Source organism: Passer domesticus, chromosome 20 (genome assembly GCF_036417665.1).
Source record: "Passer domesticus isolate bPasDom1 chromosome 20, bPasDom1.hap1, whole genome shotgun sequence".
Classification (NCBI taxonomy): Eukaryota; Metazoa; Chordata; class Aves; order Passeriformes; family Passeridae; genus Passer; species Passer domesticus.
This window is the reverse complement of record NC_087493.1, coordinates 11,806,893-11,824,923: the sequence shown is the minus strand read 5'-3', so window position 1 is coordinate 11,824,923 and position 18,031 is coordinate 11,806,893. Positions and strand designations below refer to the sequence as shown.

General features: G+C 51.8%; 1 protein-coding gene across 1 annotated transcript in view; it reads right to left on the bottom strand.

Annotated features, from left to right (window-relative positions):
* Positions 1 to 18,031, bottom strand: part of STX8 (syntaxin 8) — a gene marked incomplete at its 5' end in the record, with an annotated part of 80,924 nt that overhangs the window by 20,361 nt on the left and 42,532 nt on the right. The window contains one exon of the mRNA XM_064396009.1: positions 9,187 to 9,288. Within this exon, the coding sequence (XP_064252079.1) occupies positions 9,187 to 9,288 (102 nt within the window). The remainder of the gene's footprint in view (positions 1 to 9,186; positions 9,289 to 18,031) is intronic.

Here is an 18,031-nt window from a genome sequence, read left to right as displayed (position 1 = left end):
AAACCAGGCCCTGAGCAGCCTCTGCTGCTTGATAATGAGGAGGGAAGGGACGGCCCAGACCTCCCTGCACCACCTAAAATAACCCCAGCAGGGCTCTCTGGCTACCACCACACGCAGGTTTTTCAACAGACAGTTAATGAACAAGAGAAGGTCATTCCAGCCCAGCCAACTTGTGCTCAAAACCATTTGCTGAGAAAACTATAGGCCATAAAAATCCCTGTCTGTATCCTATAAAACTGTCCCCCTGTGGAAGCAGATAGCAGTTTAAAATAAGTGCGTTCTCTCAGGCTTCTGACAAAAGCAGGCATCGAGGGGAGATGTTCACAGAGGAGGGGTGGGACACCCTGCACATCCCTGCTTCCCTGAGCCCCAGGAGCACAGGCACAAACATCATTAATTGTCAGGCACACAACGGCCCCAGGGTGAGGTGCAAGCCTGCAGCACCTCCCTCAAAGGCCGCTGCAAACTGCAGCCAAGTTTGCCAAGCTCTCCCAAAGCACCTGGCAGAAAATGCAATAACCTGGCGGATTCAGAAAGCAGGGCTTGCACAGTGAAGGCTCCACTGAAACAGAGCTGGTGGCACTGCTCTCCTTGCCAAAAGAGCCACGTTCTGCTGCAGCATTTTGGAATGTTTAGGAGGTAAGTGTCACACACGAGCTGCTGGGCTCACAATCCATCTGGGGCCGTGGTACAACAGACCCACTCCTACAGAGCACAGCCCCACTCCTACAGAGCCCAGGACCCACCAGAATGTCACACCAAAGCCACTGGCACAGGCTGTGGCTTTCATCCTGCGGCTGAAAGAAGCCCCCTCCCTGCCCAGCCCAGCTTTCTGTTCCTGCCACCAGCATCCAGCTGGGCTCACAAGCAGCTGTGACATTGCAGTGCCACAGGAAGGTGTGGAAGTCACTGCAAACAGCAGCTCCGGGATGGCACAACAGCTTCAGTGTGACACTGCCACCCTGTGTGACACCCAGCACCCACCCCTCCGTGTGACACTGAGCAAAGGGTGCAGAGCCCACCTGGAGCTGGCAGGCACACAGGTGACAGGTCCCAGGTGACAGTGACACTGAGCAAAGGGTGCAGAGCCCACCTGGAGCTGGCAGGCACACAGGTGACAGGTCCCAGGTGACAGTGAGGGTGCAGAGCCCCCCTGGAGCTGGCAGGCACACAGGTGACAGGTCCCAGGTGACAGTGAGGGTGCAGAGCCCACCTGGAGCTGGCAGGCACACAGGTGACAGGTCCCAGGTGACAGTGACACTGAGGTTGTCTTCCCCAGGACTGCACAAAATCTCGGTTTTCACCTTAAGTCAGTACATCTCCTAAAGCAACACCAGAAATGCCCCCCTGGCCCCAGTCCTGGCCAATCCCCCACAAGGGCAGGGCTTTCTCACCGCTCTCCCCACGTGCCCATTTGCAAAACAAGGAATCTCTGAGATCCCAGCCCCTGCTGATTTATATCCCCGGATTCTGGTGGGATCAGCCTCCTCCACGCGTCTCACCAAGCCCTGAAGAGACAACATAACCACTTGTCCCTGGCAGACCCATTTCCCCCTGCCCACATCCTCAGAGCATTGTTGTGTCCCGCAGTGCCCGGGGCTGGGCAAGCACAGCTCCAGATGCTGGCCCCTCGCCCGCCCTGGCACTGCCTGCCCAGCACAGCCCTGCCCCGGGCACCCAGGGCAGCACCCCCGAGGGAGGCTGCAGAAGGCTCAGCCAAAGACGAAGGCACAATTTCAGTCTGCAGGAATGTTTCACCCAGCTGATTTCCCCCTAATTTAGGTTTGAACGTGGCACGAAATCCCCGAGCCTGAACACCGTTGTGTTGCAGCTCCAGATCAGGCAGAGCAATTATTTTGTCATTGAGCACATTAGGAAAGAAAAGGCAGAAGGAGGCAAGTTTGAGCCTCTTTGGTAATGTACAAATTAACACATTTCATCACTGTTTTCAGAAATATAAATTAATGATTTAATTCTGCAACACGTATCCTTGGAAACCGAGCTGTAAGCAGTCGCGCTTGGACGTTTCACACAATTCCACTTTTTCAATATTGAAATCCAATTAATTGCTTGGCCTTTTGCAGTGATAGACAGCTGGGGTGAGCAGGGTGCCCAGGGGCTTATTTCACCCCAGATTTGTAGGATCCACTACGTGGGCTGACAACAGCTGCTCCAAATCTCCTGATAGGAATGAGCAGGCACTGGTGGAGTTCTCTCTGTTTGAACAGCTGCATATGCAAATGTAATTAAGAAGATCTTGATTGCCTTTTGCTCCCCCTCTCCCTGTCTCCTGATGGGGAGGGGTGGCATTTCACTGCTCCAGGCTTCAGCCTCTGCCTGACTGACATCTCACAGCCCAGTCCCTGAATTCCACTCTCAGGTGTCCTTAAACCAGGAATGAAGGCAGGACTGGTGCACCCAGGGCCTCCCCTCACCCTGAGCCTTAGCTGGACATGTGTCCCAAAATCAGGGATCCCTCCAGAGCCAGAGGGGAACTGCAGCACCCACACAACTGCCACCGCCAGGATGTAAGGAAGAAACTGTGAGCATCCCCAGCCTGTCCAACCAGCCTGGGCAGGATGAGGCTCCAGAGCCAGCCAAGGCTGACCAGAATATGAAACCAAAAAGGAAAGAGGGCAGAAAACCCTGGGAGTGCACTGGGGGGAAATCAGATCACACAGAGGTGTCAGCTGGCCAGGTAGTGGGTTTTGTAGACGAAGGAAGTGAGACAGATCCTCCCCACGCAGGCTTCAGCAGGGATAGAGCCCCAGAGGGGAAAGCCTGGAAGGAAAACTGGGGATTAGCAGAGCTGGAAGGGCAGGCAACTGGTGGAAGGGGAAGTGGCGTTGAAAGAAGGCTCAGAATGGATGGAGGTCACTGGCAGAGCTCCTCCAGGAATGGTCAGCAGGCTGAGCTTATTAAATGCTTTTATTAATGACCTTGGCACGAGAAGTAAGTGTGCTAATGAAATCTGCTGCTGACACAAAGCTGGAAAGCAGCACCAGCACAGGAAAGCTGGGACTGGACAGGGGAAAAAGTGGGTAACTGTGAAGATGAATGGAGGAAGGCTGAAATTCCATGGGATGGGAGAGGAAGCCACGCTCTGGGGATAAACAATAGCTTTTGCTGTGAGTTGGAAAGAAAATGAACTTGAGTGGAAAATGTTCAAGAGTGAGAAAGGCCCAAGGAAACAGCTCAAAACCAAAATGACTGAGGCATCAACGTGCTGGACTTGCAGTATTTCCAGGAGCCAGGGAAGAGCTGGAGCTGCTGGACAGGCCAGGTCACAGGTTTACAGACAGCCAGAGCTGTGAGCAGCTCCAGGGATGCTGCACTTGGTTAAACACCCAAAAGGTTTAAGTAGGAAGAAGTATTAAAAAAAAAAGACTTGGCAGGAAACAGATTAATTTAGGAGATTAAAATGTAAAGACACTTGTTCAGCCCTGCAAAACAAAGCTGGGAGGGCACACTGAGTGATCTCTTGGACACACACATTTGAGGGAAAAAGTAAAAAAAGAGGAAGGAACTATTCAGGACAGCAGAACAAGGGCTGCACGTGGGCATCATGAAGTATCCCTGACAGGTCCAGGCTGGAAATAAGTTTATGACCATTTCAGCCTTCCAATAGGAGTAATGGGGGGGAAAAAACAAGCTTGTTCTCAGAAATTTATCTTGAAGGGATCCTGTGACCCAGAAGGTCCCATCATTTCCTGCTCAGCACACACAGGGCTGACAGCACAGGACATGCTGTGCTTCCCACCTGGGACTCATAAAGCAAATCCAAACCACCTTTTTTTACTAAAAAATCGTTTTTGTGACTGCTTAGCTCCATCCTCTTTCATCAGCTGAATCCATTCCAACACCTCAGCATGAGCAGATATTTGGGAAGTGAATACAGCGAGTGTGAGGAAGAGGAGGAGGAAGAGGAAGAGCAGGGCCAGGAGCTGGCTGGAGGGCACAGGGGCACTGCAGGCTGGGGACACTGCCACCAGCACAGCCCCATCTCAAGAAAAACTCTAAATTGCCAGGCCAAGAAATGTCATGCCACCACAGGCTGCAGAGGTGACTCAGGGCAGGGCACTGTCAGGAATGTCAGTGTGACCCCAAGAGTCAGACTGCAGGAAAGGCTGATTTCATGGCAGCTCAGCCAGCTCCTCCTCTCCACTGAGCAAAAAACAAATGGATGGGGACTTGCTCATCTAAACACACAGAGGAACAAACCTGAGCAGCTGCCATCGTAATTTATAAAACAAATTAAATCCATGGCAAAAATCAGCGAAACTCAGAACAGAGAGATCACAGAACCTGGCAGGAAAAGGCCCCAGCCTGCATGAATCATTATTTTCTAGAGGAAACCTTATACAATCCAAGCTACCCTGTTTTAAAACAAACCAAACCTTCCAAAAGCTCCAGTTAAAGGGTTTAGCAAAGCCCTGGTTTCAATTCAGGTGTTTTGGTAAGATTACCAGAAGTAACCCAGCGGGCAGAGATTAACCTGATGCAGTTTGCAGCCTGCCTTCGGCAGCCAGCCCTCCCTGGGCAGGGAGGCAAAGGAGCCCAGCCCTCACCTGGGGCTGGGTGAGGACATGGATTGCATTGCCACCTTGTGGAACAGGAGCAAACGGGACGGGACAGACACTGTGCTCTCCGGGACACGCTCCTGCCCCGGCAGGGGATTTGCTCCTCCTGCTCCTTTATCTGAAGGATGCACAGGGAGAAGGTGATCTGCTGCCCTCAGGCTGCCTGGGAGGGGATGGACACGGGCCCATCCATCAGAAATAAAAGCTCCCTCTTTTTTTTTTCTCTTTTTCCTTTTTTTGCTTGTTTTTACTGTGACAAAGTCATGGTTTTCTGGGCTGCAGAGCCAGCTTTTCTCCCTGGCTGCAGGGGAACTCCAGAGGGTGACTGGGGTGGGACCAGGAGCAGAACCAGCAGTGCCCAGCTCCCCTCCCCAAAATTCCTTCTTCAGCAGGACCTGAAGAGCCTTTCTGAGTCACACATGGCACAGCTGAGGTGCAGCCACCTCTGCACAGGTCACCTCTGCCTGCAGGGCTGCCAGCCGTGCCTGAGCCACCAAAATCCCCTTGGCAAATCCAGACACAAGCACCTGAGGATGCTCTGATCACAGCCAAAGCCTGGCCTAACCATGCTGCCTGCAGGGAGCTGCCTGCTCGTGGTCTTTGGGGAAACAACCAAACAAAAAATCCCACTGCAAGACTCAGGGATGGGGCAAAGTTACCCCAGAGCACCAAACCCCTGTTTCCCCCAGCATGTCTGCGTTAATTATGCTTCAATTTACTTGCAAATTTTTAAATGCAGTTTTAAGAAGACATTCTAAGGGTTAAAGTTTCTAATAAAAGCATTTATTGAGAAATGGTTGGTGAGTGTTACTGTGCAGAAAGCCCTACAGGTGCCCAGACTGGGGGAGAGAGGAGAAACCAGCCCAGGAGCAGCAGTGGTGGGGCTGGGAGGTGAGGACTGTGCACCAGGCATTCCTGGAGCAGAGCTGCTCAGGCAGCCTGGCACCTGCCAGCCCGTGTGAGCTGTGTGAGCACCTGCTGGCAGCTCAATGCCACTTCCTGAGATCTGAGACACTCGTATGTCCCAGCACCCACTGGGAAGGGAGGAAACAATGCCAGGCAGCGTGCGAACATGTGCCTGCGGATGAGGGATGATTGTCAACAATCATTTCACAAATGCAGCAGGCTGGACCCCGTCCCGCGGCTCTCCTTCCGCTGCAATCCCTGGGAGTGCCCAGTGCCACCAGGGCGGGGCTGCCCGAGGCCCTGGGGGACAGGCCAGCCTTCCCTGGGCACGGCCAGGGCTGGCACTGGCAGCAGCCCTGGACAGCCAGAGGAGTGGCACTGCAAACAGGCTGTGAGTGGAACAGCCCCTGCACAACCTGAGGGGCTGTGCCAGGCTGTGCCAGGCTGGCAGTGCCAAGGGCACGGCCCCAAGGCACTGGGAGCAGCCCCCACAGCTGGAAACGAGGTTTGCATGAGAGGGAGATGTTGAAATATTGATTGAAGTTGGGCTTCACCAGCAATACTTTGATTTTATGATTATACTGGCTGCTAACAAAGACACACCCATTAATGCATTACATTCCTGCTTGTAAAACAGGGATTATTCCATTATTGCAGCCAGTGTGCTCTGCTTGTACCCACAGCCCGTGGCTCCAGCACAGCACTCAGCAGCACAATAAAAAGACATCACAATTTCAAAAAGGAGGGGGAAACACATTACCAGCCACAGGCTGGAACAGAGGGGAGACTGGCTCTGAGCAAGGACAGGGGAGCAAGGAGGGGGACTGAGCACGTCACCCTGCTCTAATCCAAAGTGAGACACCAAACCCAAAGAGTTCCTGAGGATCTGACCTGCTAATGACACACAGGTACCCTGACAGTTTTCCTGCTGCCTGGGCTCACCCCAGGGCTCACCAATGTACAGGGAGGGTATTTCTGACCCCAGGGCACAGCTCATCCCAGTGCCCGGGGTGAGGCTGGAAGGGGATGGGAGCAATGCTGCTGAACCCTGTGTGCTCAGCACTGCTGCTCCTGGGCAGAGGAAGCAGCTGAGGCAATCTGGGGTTGACTTGTGCCCAAATTGTTATGCAAACACAGGAAGACCTAGGGAGCAGAGGGGACAGGCACCAGAGGCAGCACTTCTCACCAAAGCCAAATGTTTTTCAATGTGCAAAGGGTGAGAGAGGTCACCCCCATGGAATCCAGGCCAGGATCCTCCCAGCCTTCCTTCTCCCATCCTCCTCCTCCTCCTCTGAGATTCCCCAGGCAGCCAGGATGGGCTTGCCCAGTTAGAGAGACAGCCTCACCATCATGCAACATGTCTGGGGCTGCACTTGCACGAGGAGCCTAAAAATGGGGAGAAATCCCTCCTGGACCCCAGGGGACTGACTGCCTGCCCACCCCCCATCAAGCTGAGCTGCCCCGGACTCGTGAGGAAAACAAAGCCACAGGAATTAAGGGGAGACTCCAAAGGCACACAGGGGTGCTCAGCATCATTCAAGTGCACTTAGTTTTAAATTAAATCCATCTTGCATCAACATTCAAGATCTAAAATAAAAGAGTCAGTCATGAACTCCGCAGTCACGCCTTTAATTCCATCTGCAGTTGGTACGGGAGAACTCGGAGACAAATGACTCTGACAAGTCAACTTTAACCTCCAGAAGAAGCCACAGGTTTTCATCAACCTCCATCAACCAAGCTTTCAAAACCTTACCACGGATGGGGAACCAAATAAATCCCTGGAATTGTCAGTGCTGGAAAGATGCTTCATTGCCAGGCTAAGCTGGGGAGCTCTGCAGGCAGAGCTTTAATCTACAGAGAGAAATCTCATTGCACAGAGAGAAACCTCATTGCACAGAAACCTCACTGCACAGAGAGAAACCTCACTGCACAGAGAGAAACCTCACTGCACAGAGAGAAACCTCATTGCACAGAGAGAAACCTCACTGCACAGAGTGAAACCTCACTGCACAGAGACCTCACTGCACAGAGACCTCACTGCACAGAGACCTCACTGCACAGAGAGAAACCTCACTGCACAGAGAGAAACCTCACTGCACAGAGTGAAACCTCACTGCACAGAGACCTCACTGCACAGAGACCTCACTGCACAGAGACCTCACTGCACAGAGAGAAACCTCACTGCACAGAGAGAAACCTCACTGCACAGAGTGAAACCTCACTGCACAGAGACCTCACTGCACAGAGACCTCACTGCACAGCGAGAAACCTCACTGCACAGAGAGAGAAACCTCACTGCACAGAGAGAGAAACCTCACTGCACAGAGTGAAACCTCACTGCACAGAGACCTCACTGCACAGAGACCTCACTGCACAGAGAGAAACCTCACTGCACAGAGAGAAACCTCACTGCACAGAGAGAAACCTCACTGCACAGAGACCTCACTGCACAGAGACCTCACTGCACAGAGAGAAACCTCACTGCACAGAGAGAAACCTCACTGCACAGAGAGAAACCTCACTGCACAGAGAGAAATCTCCCACCAGCCGCAGCCAGGCTGTGACCACGTCAGCCCTTGCCTTTCTCTTTACTGACCTACACAACCCCAATTCCAACAACTTCTGACTGCAAGTCAAGATTCTGTAGAGCACTGTGAGTCTTCTAGCACGGTAAAACCCAGGGAGACCAGAACCAGAACTGAAGTGCCACCACCTCCCCAGGGACTTCATCCCTCAGCCATCCCTCTCCCCACACAAAGGCATCTTCTGCCACCATCCAAAGCTGCCTGTGGCTGGCTGTCCTTGGCTCTCTGCACAGGGAGGCCAGCTTAGCCTGAGCAGCTTGCACATCACTGCAGGAGTCACCAGGAAGGATTTCATGCCTGGCAGGCTCTGAGTGCTGCTGGGCTAGGAGCTCATTCCTGCAGGACACCTCCTGTGGCCCTGCTCCCCGCTGCGCCAGCTTTGTGAGGGCTGGTAGCAAGTTTGTGTAAAGCTAATTAACATGCACCGCTCTAATTTCAAACCATTTCTTACAATCAGGACATTGTGCAACGCTGCAGTCAAATGGCTCAAGGGAATTAACTGCAGCAGCCCTTCAGCACAGCCAGGCAGAGCTGCTGGAGATGTTTGGAGTGCTGGGGTTTGTGCCTGTGAAAGAAGCTCTCCTCGGGGGGGAGCATTGCACAGCAATTAGCAACAGTTAATAACTGCACATCATCAGTGAAGAACTGCCCTGGTGATGCCTTAAGTTTCAGCTTTTCTATTTTTCAGGTTCTGTGCTGCTTTAGTGTGCAGTTCTGAGCTTCATAGTACGGGATGGTGAGCTCTGCACAGAGCAGGGAGACAGAACAATTCCTGCTCCTGCTGGGGACCAAGGACAATCCATACAAGTTTCAGGCCCAAAAGCACAAACAACGTGGGCTGGAGAGGGAAAACAAGCAGGATGGGACTGCAGGGACTGCAGCTGGGATTGGACACTGAACTGCAATGTGCACATGGAGCAGAGCTGATCCCAGGGAGCGCTCGTGCATTTTGGGACCATTCTGGTTCATCCTGTGCTGCCCAGGTGGATCCACGGAGGAGATCCTTTTAGCAGACCCCTGCTGCTCTGCAGCTCTGCCCAGCGTGTGGCCCAGCCCCAGGGCAGCCCGGGTGGGAGGAATTAAGGGGAGACTTAATTCTGTGCTGCGTTCCCTACCGCACGACGTCGATTTCCTCTCCACCACCTTGACGTGGCGGGTCTGGCTGCGCAGCCGGCCGTCCGTGCTCTCCACCAGGCTCGTCAGGTCATCGATGATCTCTGCAGAGAGAGGAACAGCAACACTCAGTCTGAGCCCACAGCACCACCCTCCTGCTGGAAGCCCCCAAGGGAAGGAGCTGCATCCCCCAGCGGGACACAGCGGTGCTCACACCACTGGAAGGTCCAAATCCTGGGGGACAGCACAGCAGAGACGCCAGATTCAGTGCAGTGCTCCACTGCAAGAGCCTGAAGTGGAGGAAAAAATACAGCCTGGAACAGCAGCATCAGTCTAGGAGGTCAGGGAGGACAGGATGGTGGCAGCCACAGAGCTGAGGAGAACTCCCTCACTGAGCCAAAGTGAGAGAATGAGTGCCTGTGCCATAGGGAATCTGGAATTTCAGTCCCTGGAACAGCATCTCAACACTTGGTCACGACACCCTCACCAAACCACATCCACCATCTTCATAAAGGCTTCTGGGAGCACTCAGTGCAGTCCTGACCACGCAGCCACTGAGGCCACAACTCCTGCCTCGGCTCCCTCCTGGAGCTGTGGGTCTGGCAGCTCTCCCTGCAGCCCAGAAGGTCCTCTGGGAAAAGAAAAGCGGGCAAAGTTTCCCCTCCATCAAATTTTAAGAGAGGAGAAAGGAACACTTGAAGCCAAGCCACCCTCAACCTCCTGTAACTGATGGCTTTAATTTTGTCATGGAAAGCAGAGCTGGTACAAGGCTTACACTGAGAGTGGTTGATGGCATGGCTCAAAATGAAAAGCCACAATCAGGCACTGAATTTCCCTCTCGCTGCCTGTTCCGCTCTGATTTCCCCGGAACACAGAGCCAGAGCTCCTGCTGCCTGCACACACCAGGTAGGAGAGGTTCACTGTGCACGGCAGATCAGGAGAGGACAGCAGCCAAGAGAGAGAGCTGCTGCTCAGCCTCTCGCCCTGGTTCCACCCTCCCCACTGCTGATCCTGGTCTCTGCAAGCCCTGCCTGCCTTTAGCCAGGCCTGGGGACAGTGGCCGTGCCCTGGGCTCCTCTGTGCCCCAGCAGCCCCTGGCACTGCAGCTCTGCCCTGAGGGAGCCCTGCCAGGAGCAACAAAAGCAGGAGTCAGAGCACACACAGACAAAGTGACATCCTGCCCAGAAGTATGGATCACAGCCCTGAATGGTGATGGCAGAGGGCTAAAGAACACTGGAAGGACACAATCATGTACAGGACAGGGCCCTTATCACTGAGCCTTTATTGGTCTGACTGTATTCCTTCAACCAGGAGATTTCCCAGCTGTCTCTACAAGGAAAAAGGGGATGACAGTGAAGAGAGAGGGCATTCCTTGTGCTTCCCAAACTTCCCTGTGGCACAAGGAGCTGTCCTTACAAGAGTCATGCCAGTGTGTGACATTAGTCCTTGCAGCTTCCCTGCTGTCATCCCTGTGGCACCAGGAACTGCCTGGGAATGGTTTTCTGCACCATTCACCTTCCCAGAGCAGATCACACAAAGGGACCCCCAGGATCACCCAGTGCAGCCCCTGCCCCTGCCCAGACCCCCAACAATCCCACCCTGTCCAAAGGCTCTGGAGCTCTGGCAGCCTCGGGGCTGTGCCCATTCCCTGGGCAGCCTGGGCAGTGCCAGCACCCTCTGGGGGAAGAACCTTTCCCTAAAATCCAACCTAAAGCTCTCCTGACACAGCTCCAGCTGTTCCCTCAGGCCCCAGATGTTCATTATGGAGGGTGTTTATGTTCTCAAGTCTTATCAAGGAACAAGCACAGTATCAAACACAGATAAAAGCCGTCTGATTGTACACAGAGATAACAAACCCCACATTAAATTATCAGAGTTCTGCAGCACATAGCAAGTGTCCCAGGCACATGGAGCACGGAGGTTTTGCTCTCCCGGAGAGCTGAGACATTTAAGCACCATCCTGCAGTGCATGTTTCCATCTGCTCCACAAACACTCTGTCATCTCCTGTGAGCCCCTATGGAAAATGATATCAGCATCTAAAAACCCCTGGACTTTGAAGACACACAGCTTTCCTCAAGCATGAGCTCCTGACGCCTGTCCTGCAGCCCAAACCACCCCTGAATCCCCAGGAAGGGAGGGCAGAGGGAAAAGCTCAACCCTCCCCTGTGTTTTACCCTCTGCATTGACCCATGCACCCCCCAACCTGCTCTGTGCCAGACACAAACCCTCCTGATTTCTGAACTTATTGTTCATCAATATTGTTGCACTCAGTGTTGTCCATCCTACACCAACACACATTCTCCCAGGGGATGGAGGCATTTCTTTGAGCTGCAAGGTTTGCTCAGTTTGCAGCTCAGATATTCACTCTCCTCCCCCTTCCACCCAACTTTCCCAGGTCTGACATCTGCAAAGCCAACAATATTTTGGGGAAACTTTATCTGTCCTGCGTGATTCAGCACACAGGAAGAGCAGGACAATGCTGCCTGTAAGGGCAGGACTGCTCATGTTTGCCTCTCCACCAAAAAAAGTGCTGCAAGTTCCCATCGTTGTCAAGGACAAAGTGATAAGCATGCTTGGGAAATTGGAGACTTTCCTCTGCCAGCACTGACCAGACCCTCCTTGAAAAACATCCTGGTGAACAAGCTGTAGCTAAACGAGAACAAATGTGAGCAGGGAAATTTTCTGTCATCATTTCAAAGCCCAAGGCACTGCAGTTGGGATTCTGTGTAGAGCCTCTCCTTTCCCATCCCCCTGCCAGGACTCACTGCTGAAGCCAAGGGCTGCCCTGGACGTCCTGCAAGAAGCATTTCTCCATATATATATATATATATAAAACCATGTTTTGTGACACAGTCAGGCTCCAGGGGAGCAGGGCACTTCACCCAACACACAGCCCACAGCTCAACGAGCACCCAGCCCTTTGATGTCTCAGCTGGGACCTGGGGAATTCTGGAGGGCTCACAGCAGGACCTGGAGATCTGAGCAGCTGGAATGGGGAGGAAGCACAAGGAAGTTCTGACCCCACTCCCAGCTGAACCAGAAGTTCAGCCCAGAAGATTCCCTAGAAGAGGAACATCTATCCATCCATCCATCCATCCATCCATCCATCCATCCATCCATCCATCCATCATCCATCATCCATCCATCCATCATCCATCATCCATCCATCCATCCATCCATCATCCATCCATCATCCATCCATCATCCATCCATCCATCCATCCATCCATCATCCATCCATCATCCATCCATCCATCATCCATCCATCATCCATCCATCCATCATCCATCCATCATCCATCCATCCATCAACCATCCATCCATCATCCATCCATCATCCATCCATCCATCAACCATCCATCCATCATCCATCCATCCATCCATCATCCATCATCCATCCATCCATCAACCATCCATCCATCATCCATCCATCCATCCATCATCCATCATCCATCCATCCATCAACCATCCATCCATCATCCATCATCCATCCATCCATCATCCATCCATCCATCATCCATCCATCATCCATCCATCCATCCATCCATCCATCCATCATCCATCCATCCATCCATCATCCATCCATCATCCATCCATCCATCCATCATCCATCCATCCATCCATCCATCCATCCATCCATCCATCATCCATCCATCATCCATCCATCCATCCATCCATCCATCCATCCATCCATCATCCATCCATCCATCAACCATCCATCCATCATCCATCCATCCATCCATCCATCATCCATCCATCCATCATCCATCATCCATCCATCCATCAACCATCCATCCATCATCCATCATCCATCCATCCATCATCCATCCATCCATCATCCATCCATCATCCATCCATCCATCCATCCATCCATCCATCCATCATCCATCCATCCATCCATCCATCATCCATCCATCATCCATCCATCCATCCATCCATCCATCCATCCATCCATCCATCATCCATCCATCATCCATCCATCCATCCATCCATCCATCCATCCATCCATCATCCATCCATCCATCAACCATCCATCCATCATCCATCCATCCATCCATCCATCCATCCATCATCCATCCATCATCCATCCATCATCCATCCACCATCCATCCACCATCCATCCATCCATCCATCCATCCATCCATCCATCCATCCATCCATCCACCATCCATCCATCCAGCCACCAGGCAGGCAGGAGGTTCTGGGGCTGACCAGGAGCTGAGGCAGCCCAGCATTCCCCACAGGAAGTCCCTGCAGGAAGGCAGAGGCACTTCCAGGTCTCCTCACCTCCCTCTGCCAGGCTGGTTTTTTCTTTTTTAAATCCCTCTCCTTAACTCAGGGAATCCCTTGGGAAGGATGACCGTCTCTTGCCATGAAGTGGAACAGGTTTTAGAGTTCTGCATACATGACTTCACACTAATTGGTTGGGGGTTTTTTTTCCGCTTGTTTTCTTTAAAATGCATAAAAAGCCACATTTGGTTTTGGCAACTCCATCTTTGACCTGCACCCGTTCTGTCTGTGGAGTGAGAAACCCAAAAGCCAAGCAGAGGTGGCCACATGGAATTCAGCACTGGAAGAGAGAAAGAGAGCTGGGGTTTGATCAGTTCAGCAGAGCGCTGCTGCTGACCAAACATTTCCTTAGCATTGTTGGGATTTTCCCTGGATTGGAGTGTATGGATCACTCAATAGCATTTATCAATGAGTAATGCACCTCCATGGCCTGCCCCACTGAGTCATGGGACACTCCAGTCAGCCTTAAGAAAACACAGAGCTAAAATCCCCACACAACCCCAATTACAGCGAGGCTCGAGGCTTCCCCTCCCTCCCTCCCTCAGGTCTCTGGTGCCTCAGAGAAGAGCTGGATACCAAAGAAATGAATCATATAGGGAATGCCAACCCCTATATGTCCAAACCCCGTAATTGCACGCTAACAAGAAAGCAAAGCATTGTTCCAAGTGCCAGGGCTATGAAATGAAGATTGCAGCTAATGTAAGTACATCAGAAACCTGAAGAACCCAGCACCATGTGCCAGCTCTAACGTCAGGGCAGAGTGAAAAGAGAAAAAATGCAGTAAAAACCACAAGGCAGGAATCCTAATTTGTCTCCCTGGCTGCAGCTGTGGCAGGTTTCTGCAGCCCCCGGGCCAAAGGCAACACAGGAGTGCCCTCCTGGGCTTCTCCTTCAGCTCAGCCCAAACCCCAGCAGTGCCCAGGGCTCCACAGGGCTGGGACACCAGCCCTCCTGCTCTGATGGGCTCTGCATGCCAAGCAAACACCAAATTCCTCCCCACACCATCCCAGCTGAACTGAGGACATTTAATCTCTTATTGGCAGAGCTTCCTGTAAGCACTAAAAACCCCAAAAAGACAAACTTCTCCAAGGGTCAAACCAACCTGCTCCTCCGTGTTCCAGCTGTCTCACTCTTTATTCTGTTAATTAACAGGGATCCTGATGGCCCCTGGAGGGTCCAGAAGCTCTGTCTGGGCTCCTGCTGGGAAGGTGTCAGGATGTGAACTGGAGGCAGCTTTTTGTAATTCCTACAGGAATATTTCTGTTAGGAAGTTTGTCATTCCTACAGGAATTTCTGTCATTCCTACAGGAATATTTCTGTTAGGAATTTTGTCGTTCCTACAGGAATTTCTGTAATTCCCACAGGAATTTCTGTCATTCCTACAGGAATTTCTATAATTCCCACAGGATTTTCTGTCATTCCGACAGGAATATTTCTGTTAGGAACTTTGTCATTCCTACAGGAATATTTCTGTAATTCCCATAGGAATTTCTGTCGTTCCTACAAGAATATTTCTGTTACAATTTCTGTTAGGAATTTTGTAATTCCTATAGGAATATTTCTGTAATTCCCACAGGAATTCTGTCATTCCTACAGGAATATTCCTGTTACAAAGGAGAGCAGTGCCAGAGCTGCAGGGAGGAGCTCACCCCAGTGCCTCCCCTGCAGCTCCTCGGGCTCCAGGTGGCACCAGAACATGTCCCCCCCTGCCCTGCTGGACAGGGGCTCCAGGCCATGCCAGCCTCTGCCTGAGGGGTTCCTCCAGAGGAACAGCAGCTCTGCATGCCCAGGACTGCTCCTGGAGCCTTGCAGCAGGGACAGAGGCACCGGCTGGGAAGGAGGAGCTGCTCCAGAGCCGTGCCCTGGGAGTGAGGAGCAGCCCCAGCACCCAGCTCAGGAGCAGGAGCAGCCCACGCCTCCCCCGGCCAAACCCTCGGGGCTAACACCTGCCCAAACGAGAGGAACCTGCTTGTTCTGCCACAGAGAACCTGGCCACCTGCTCCAAGGACATGTCCAGGCCCACTGCTCCCACCCCACACCGCATCCGTCCATCCTAAAATACCTGACTGGATCTGGGTCAACTGTGACACCCCCAGGCAACACAGAACCCTTCATCCTCCCGAAAGCAGGTCCAGGAGCAGCAGATGGTGCCTGGGGAATGCTGGAGGTGACACAGAACCCTTCGTCCTCCCGAAAGCAGGCCCAGGAGCAGCAGATGGTGCCTGGGGAATGCTGGAGGTGACACAGAACCCTTCATCCTCCCAAAAGCAGGTCCAGGAGCAGCAGATGGTGCCTGGGGAATGCTGGAGGTGACCCAGGACCATCCAAGGGCTCATCCCCAGCTACAGAGCAACACTGGCAAAACAAACACTGCTATCAGTCCCAGCTCACGCAGTTATTAGTTAAGAGCTGTTATTTCAAAAGCACACACTGAGAAGTTTTCCCTTCTCCAGCTGCTTATTTTGTTTGATTCGAACAAAACCCATGAACATTAATTTTAGCTGTACTTAATTGAATAATTTCTCCGGGGAACGGCTCAGGGACAGTTTTAAGGCAGGCTGCTTCCAAGAGCCATTACTAATTGGCATCTAGCACAGCCCCAGTGTGCCAACCAAAACAGTGCTTTTGAATGTTACTGGAACTGCTCTCAGCCCAGATGTGCTGAGGACTCGCAGTGATACAAGGCAGGCAAGAACTCCATTCACATGATAGGGCACTCGGCTTTCCTCTGCCAGTTATCTGGGAGGAGATAAAAGTCTCCTTCCCTGGAAGTATTTGAGTGTGAAGCCATTTGTTCCTCCCAAGCAGTGACCCTTCCCTTCACCCACCGTGTTTGAGGCACAGCAGTGCAGTCACCTGAGATCAAACAGAGCTCCAGAACAAAAATGTTCTTGTGGGAATTACAGGATTTGCCTCCAGCTCACAGCAGGGGCTGAAGTCCCCAGTGCCACACACCAGGGCACTGCTCTGGGCTCTCCAAGCCCACAGCACTCACTGGGCTCTCTGCACTTCTAATTAACATTTCTTCCTATTCAAATCCCAAATCCAAGTGCCCCAGCAACACAAACAGAGATTTTGGGGCCGGGCAACCCAAACTTGCAGCAAAACCTTCAAGTTATAGGGACGACGTCACCAAATTATTTTCCTACAGACGTGGCTGTGGGAAAAAGCAAGGAAATCCTGCTAACAGATAAAATAGCCATAAAATCTGCATGTCTAGGAGAGCCTGGAGCACCAGGAGGCTGGAAGGCCACTTCCATGCTCCAACAAATCCCTGCCAAGCCAAACACTTCTCCTGCTGCAATGTGTTTGTGCTCTGCAAACTTACAGCAGAAAATGAAAGGACAGAAGCTGGTTCAGACCCCAGATTTGTTTGTTTTGCCTTTATCCAAAATCTAAGCAGGGTTTTTTAAAATACTGCCTTCAGAAATTGTTGGTAGCACTCACTCCTGCTTTCTTCTAGCAAGTCTCATTTTTCCCAAGTTTTTACACCATTGCAACCCTTTTCCATAGATATCAACAGCTTTCATTACAAACACACATCAGCTGCCACAATTTCCTAAGGTGGTTTAGCAAATCCCCATGAAACACTGTTTTGGCTGCTGAACACCTCGAGCTGAGGTTTCCAGTCCATTTCACCAAGAAAGAAACCAACCAAACCCCACAAAAATAGGAAATACCTACAACCAAAACACCCAACACCAAAACAATAACACACAAAAAACCTCTCTACAACTAAAACAACCAACACCAAAACAAAAACACCAACAAAAAGTCCAAAAGGGCTGTGTTATAAAACATAATAGTTTTGGCTACTGAACACCCTAAGCTGAGGTTTTCAGTCCATTTTGCAAAGCAAAGAAAACAAAAAAATCCACAAAAACACCAAAACAAAAGCATAAAAAAATAATTAAAAACCTGTGTTACACTCCATGCAGCTGTTGCCACTTTTAAGATCTCCTTGGCAATTCCTGCTCCGACACTTCATAAAAGATGGACCCACCCCAGAAGGTAACACAATCCTTGTGGGTACCAACAAACCAGGCTTTAATCCACGGAGAAAAGCAGAAAATGCAGCAGTGAGGCAGAGCTCCTCACCTCTCATCACCTCCACCAGATAAAAACCAATTCTCATCTGGCTCGGGGCCAGCACCTCAGAGACAGGCACACTGGAATTGAGATGCTGAGCAGGGTTTTTAACTCATCATGAAGGAAAACTCATCCCAAAGAGCAGCACCACGCCACCCCAATGCTCACTCACTGCCAGGCCATTCCCACCAGGTTTTTCACACGGAGGAGCTCCAAAGCAGTGAGACCTTCCATTGCCCCACAATGATCCAACACCTGCAGGCTGAGTGCTCCTGGTTACGGAGCTGGGGCTGTGCAGCCTGGAGAGGAGGAGGCTCAGAGGTGACCTTGTTGCTGTCTCCAGCTCCCTGAAGGGAGGTTGTGGACAGGTGGGGTTGGTCTCTTCCACCAGGAGCACTGACAGAACCAGAGGACACAGTCTCAGCCACATCAGGGAAGGGATAGGCTGGATATTAGGAAAAATAAATTC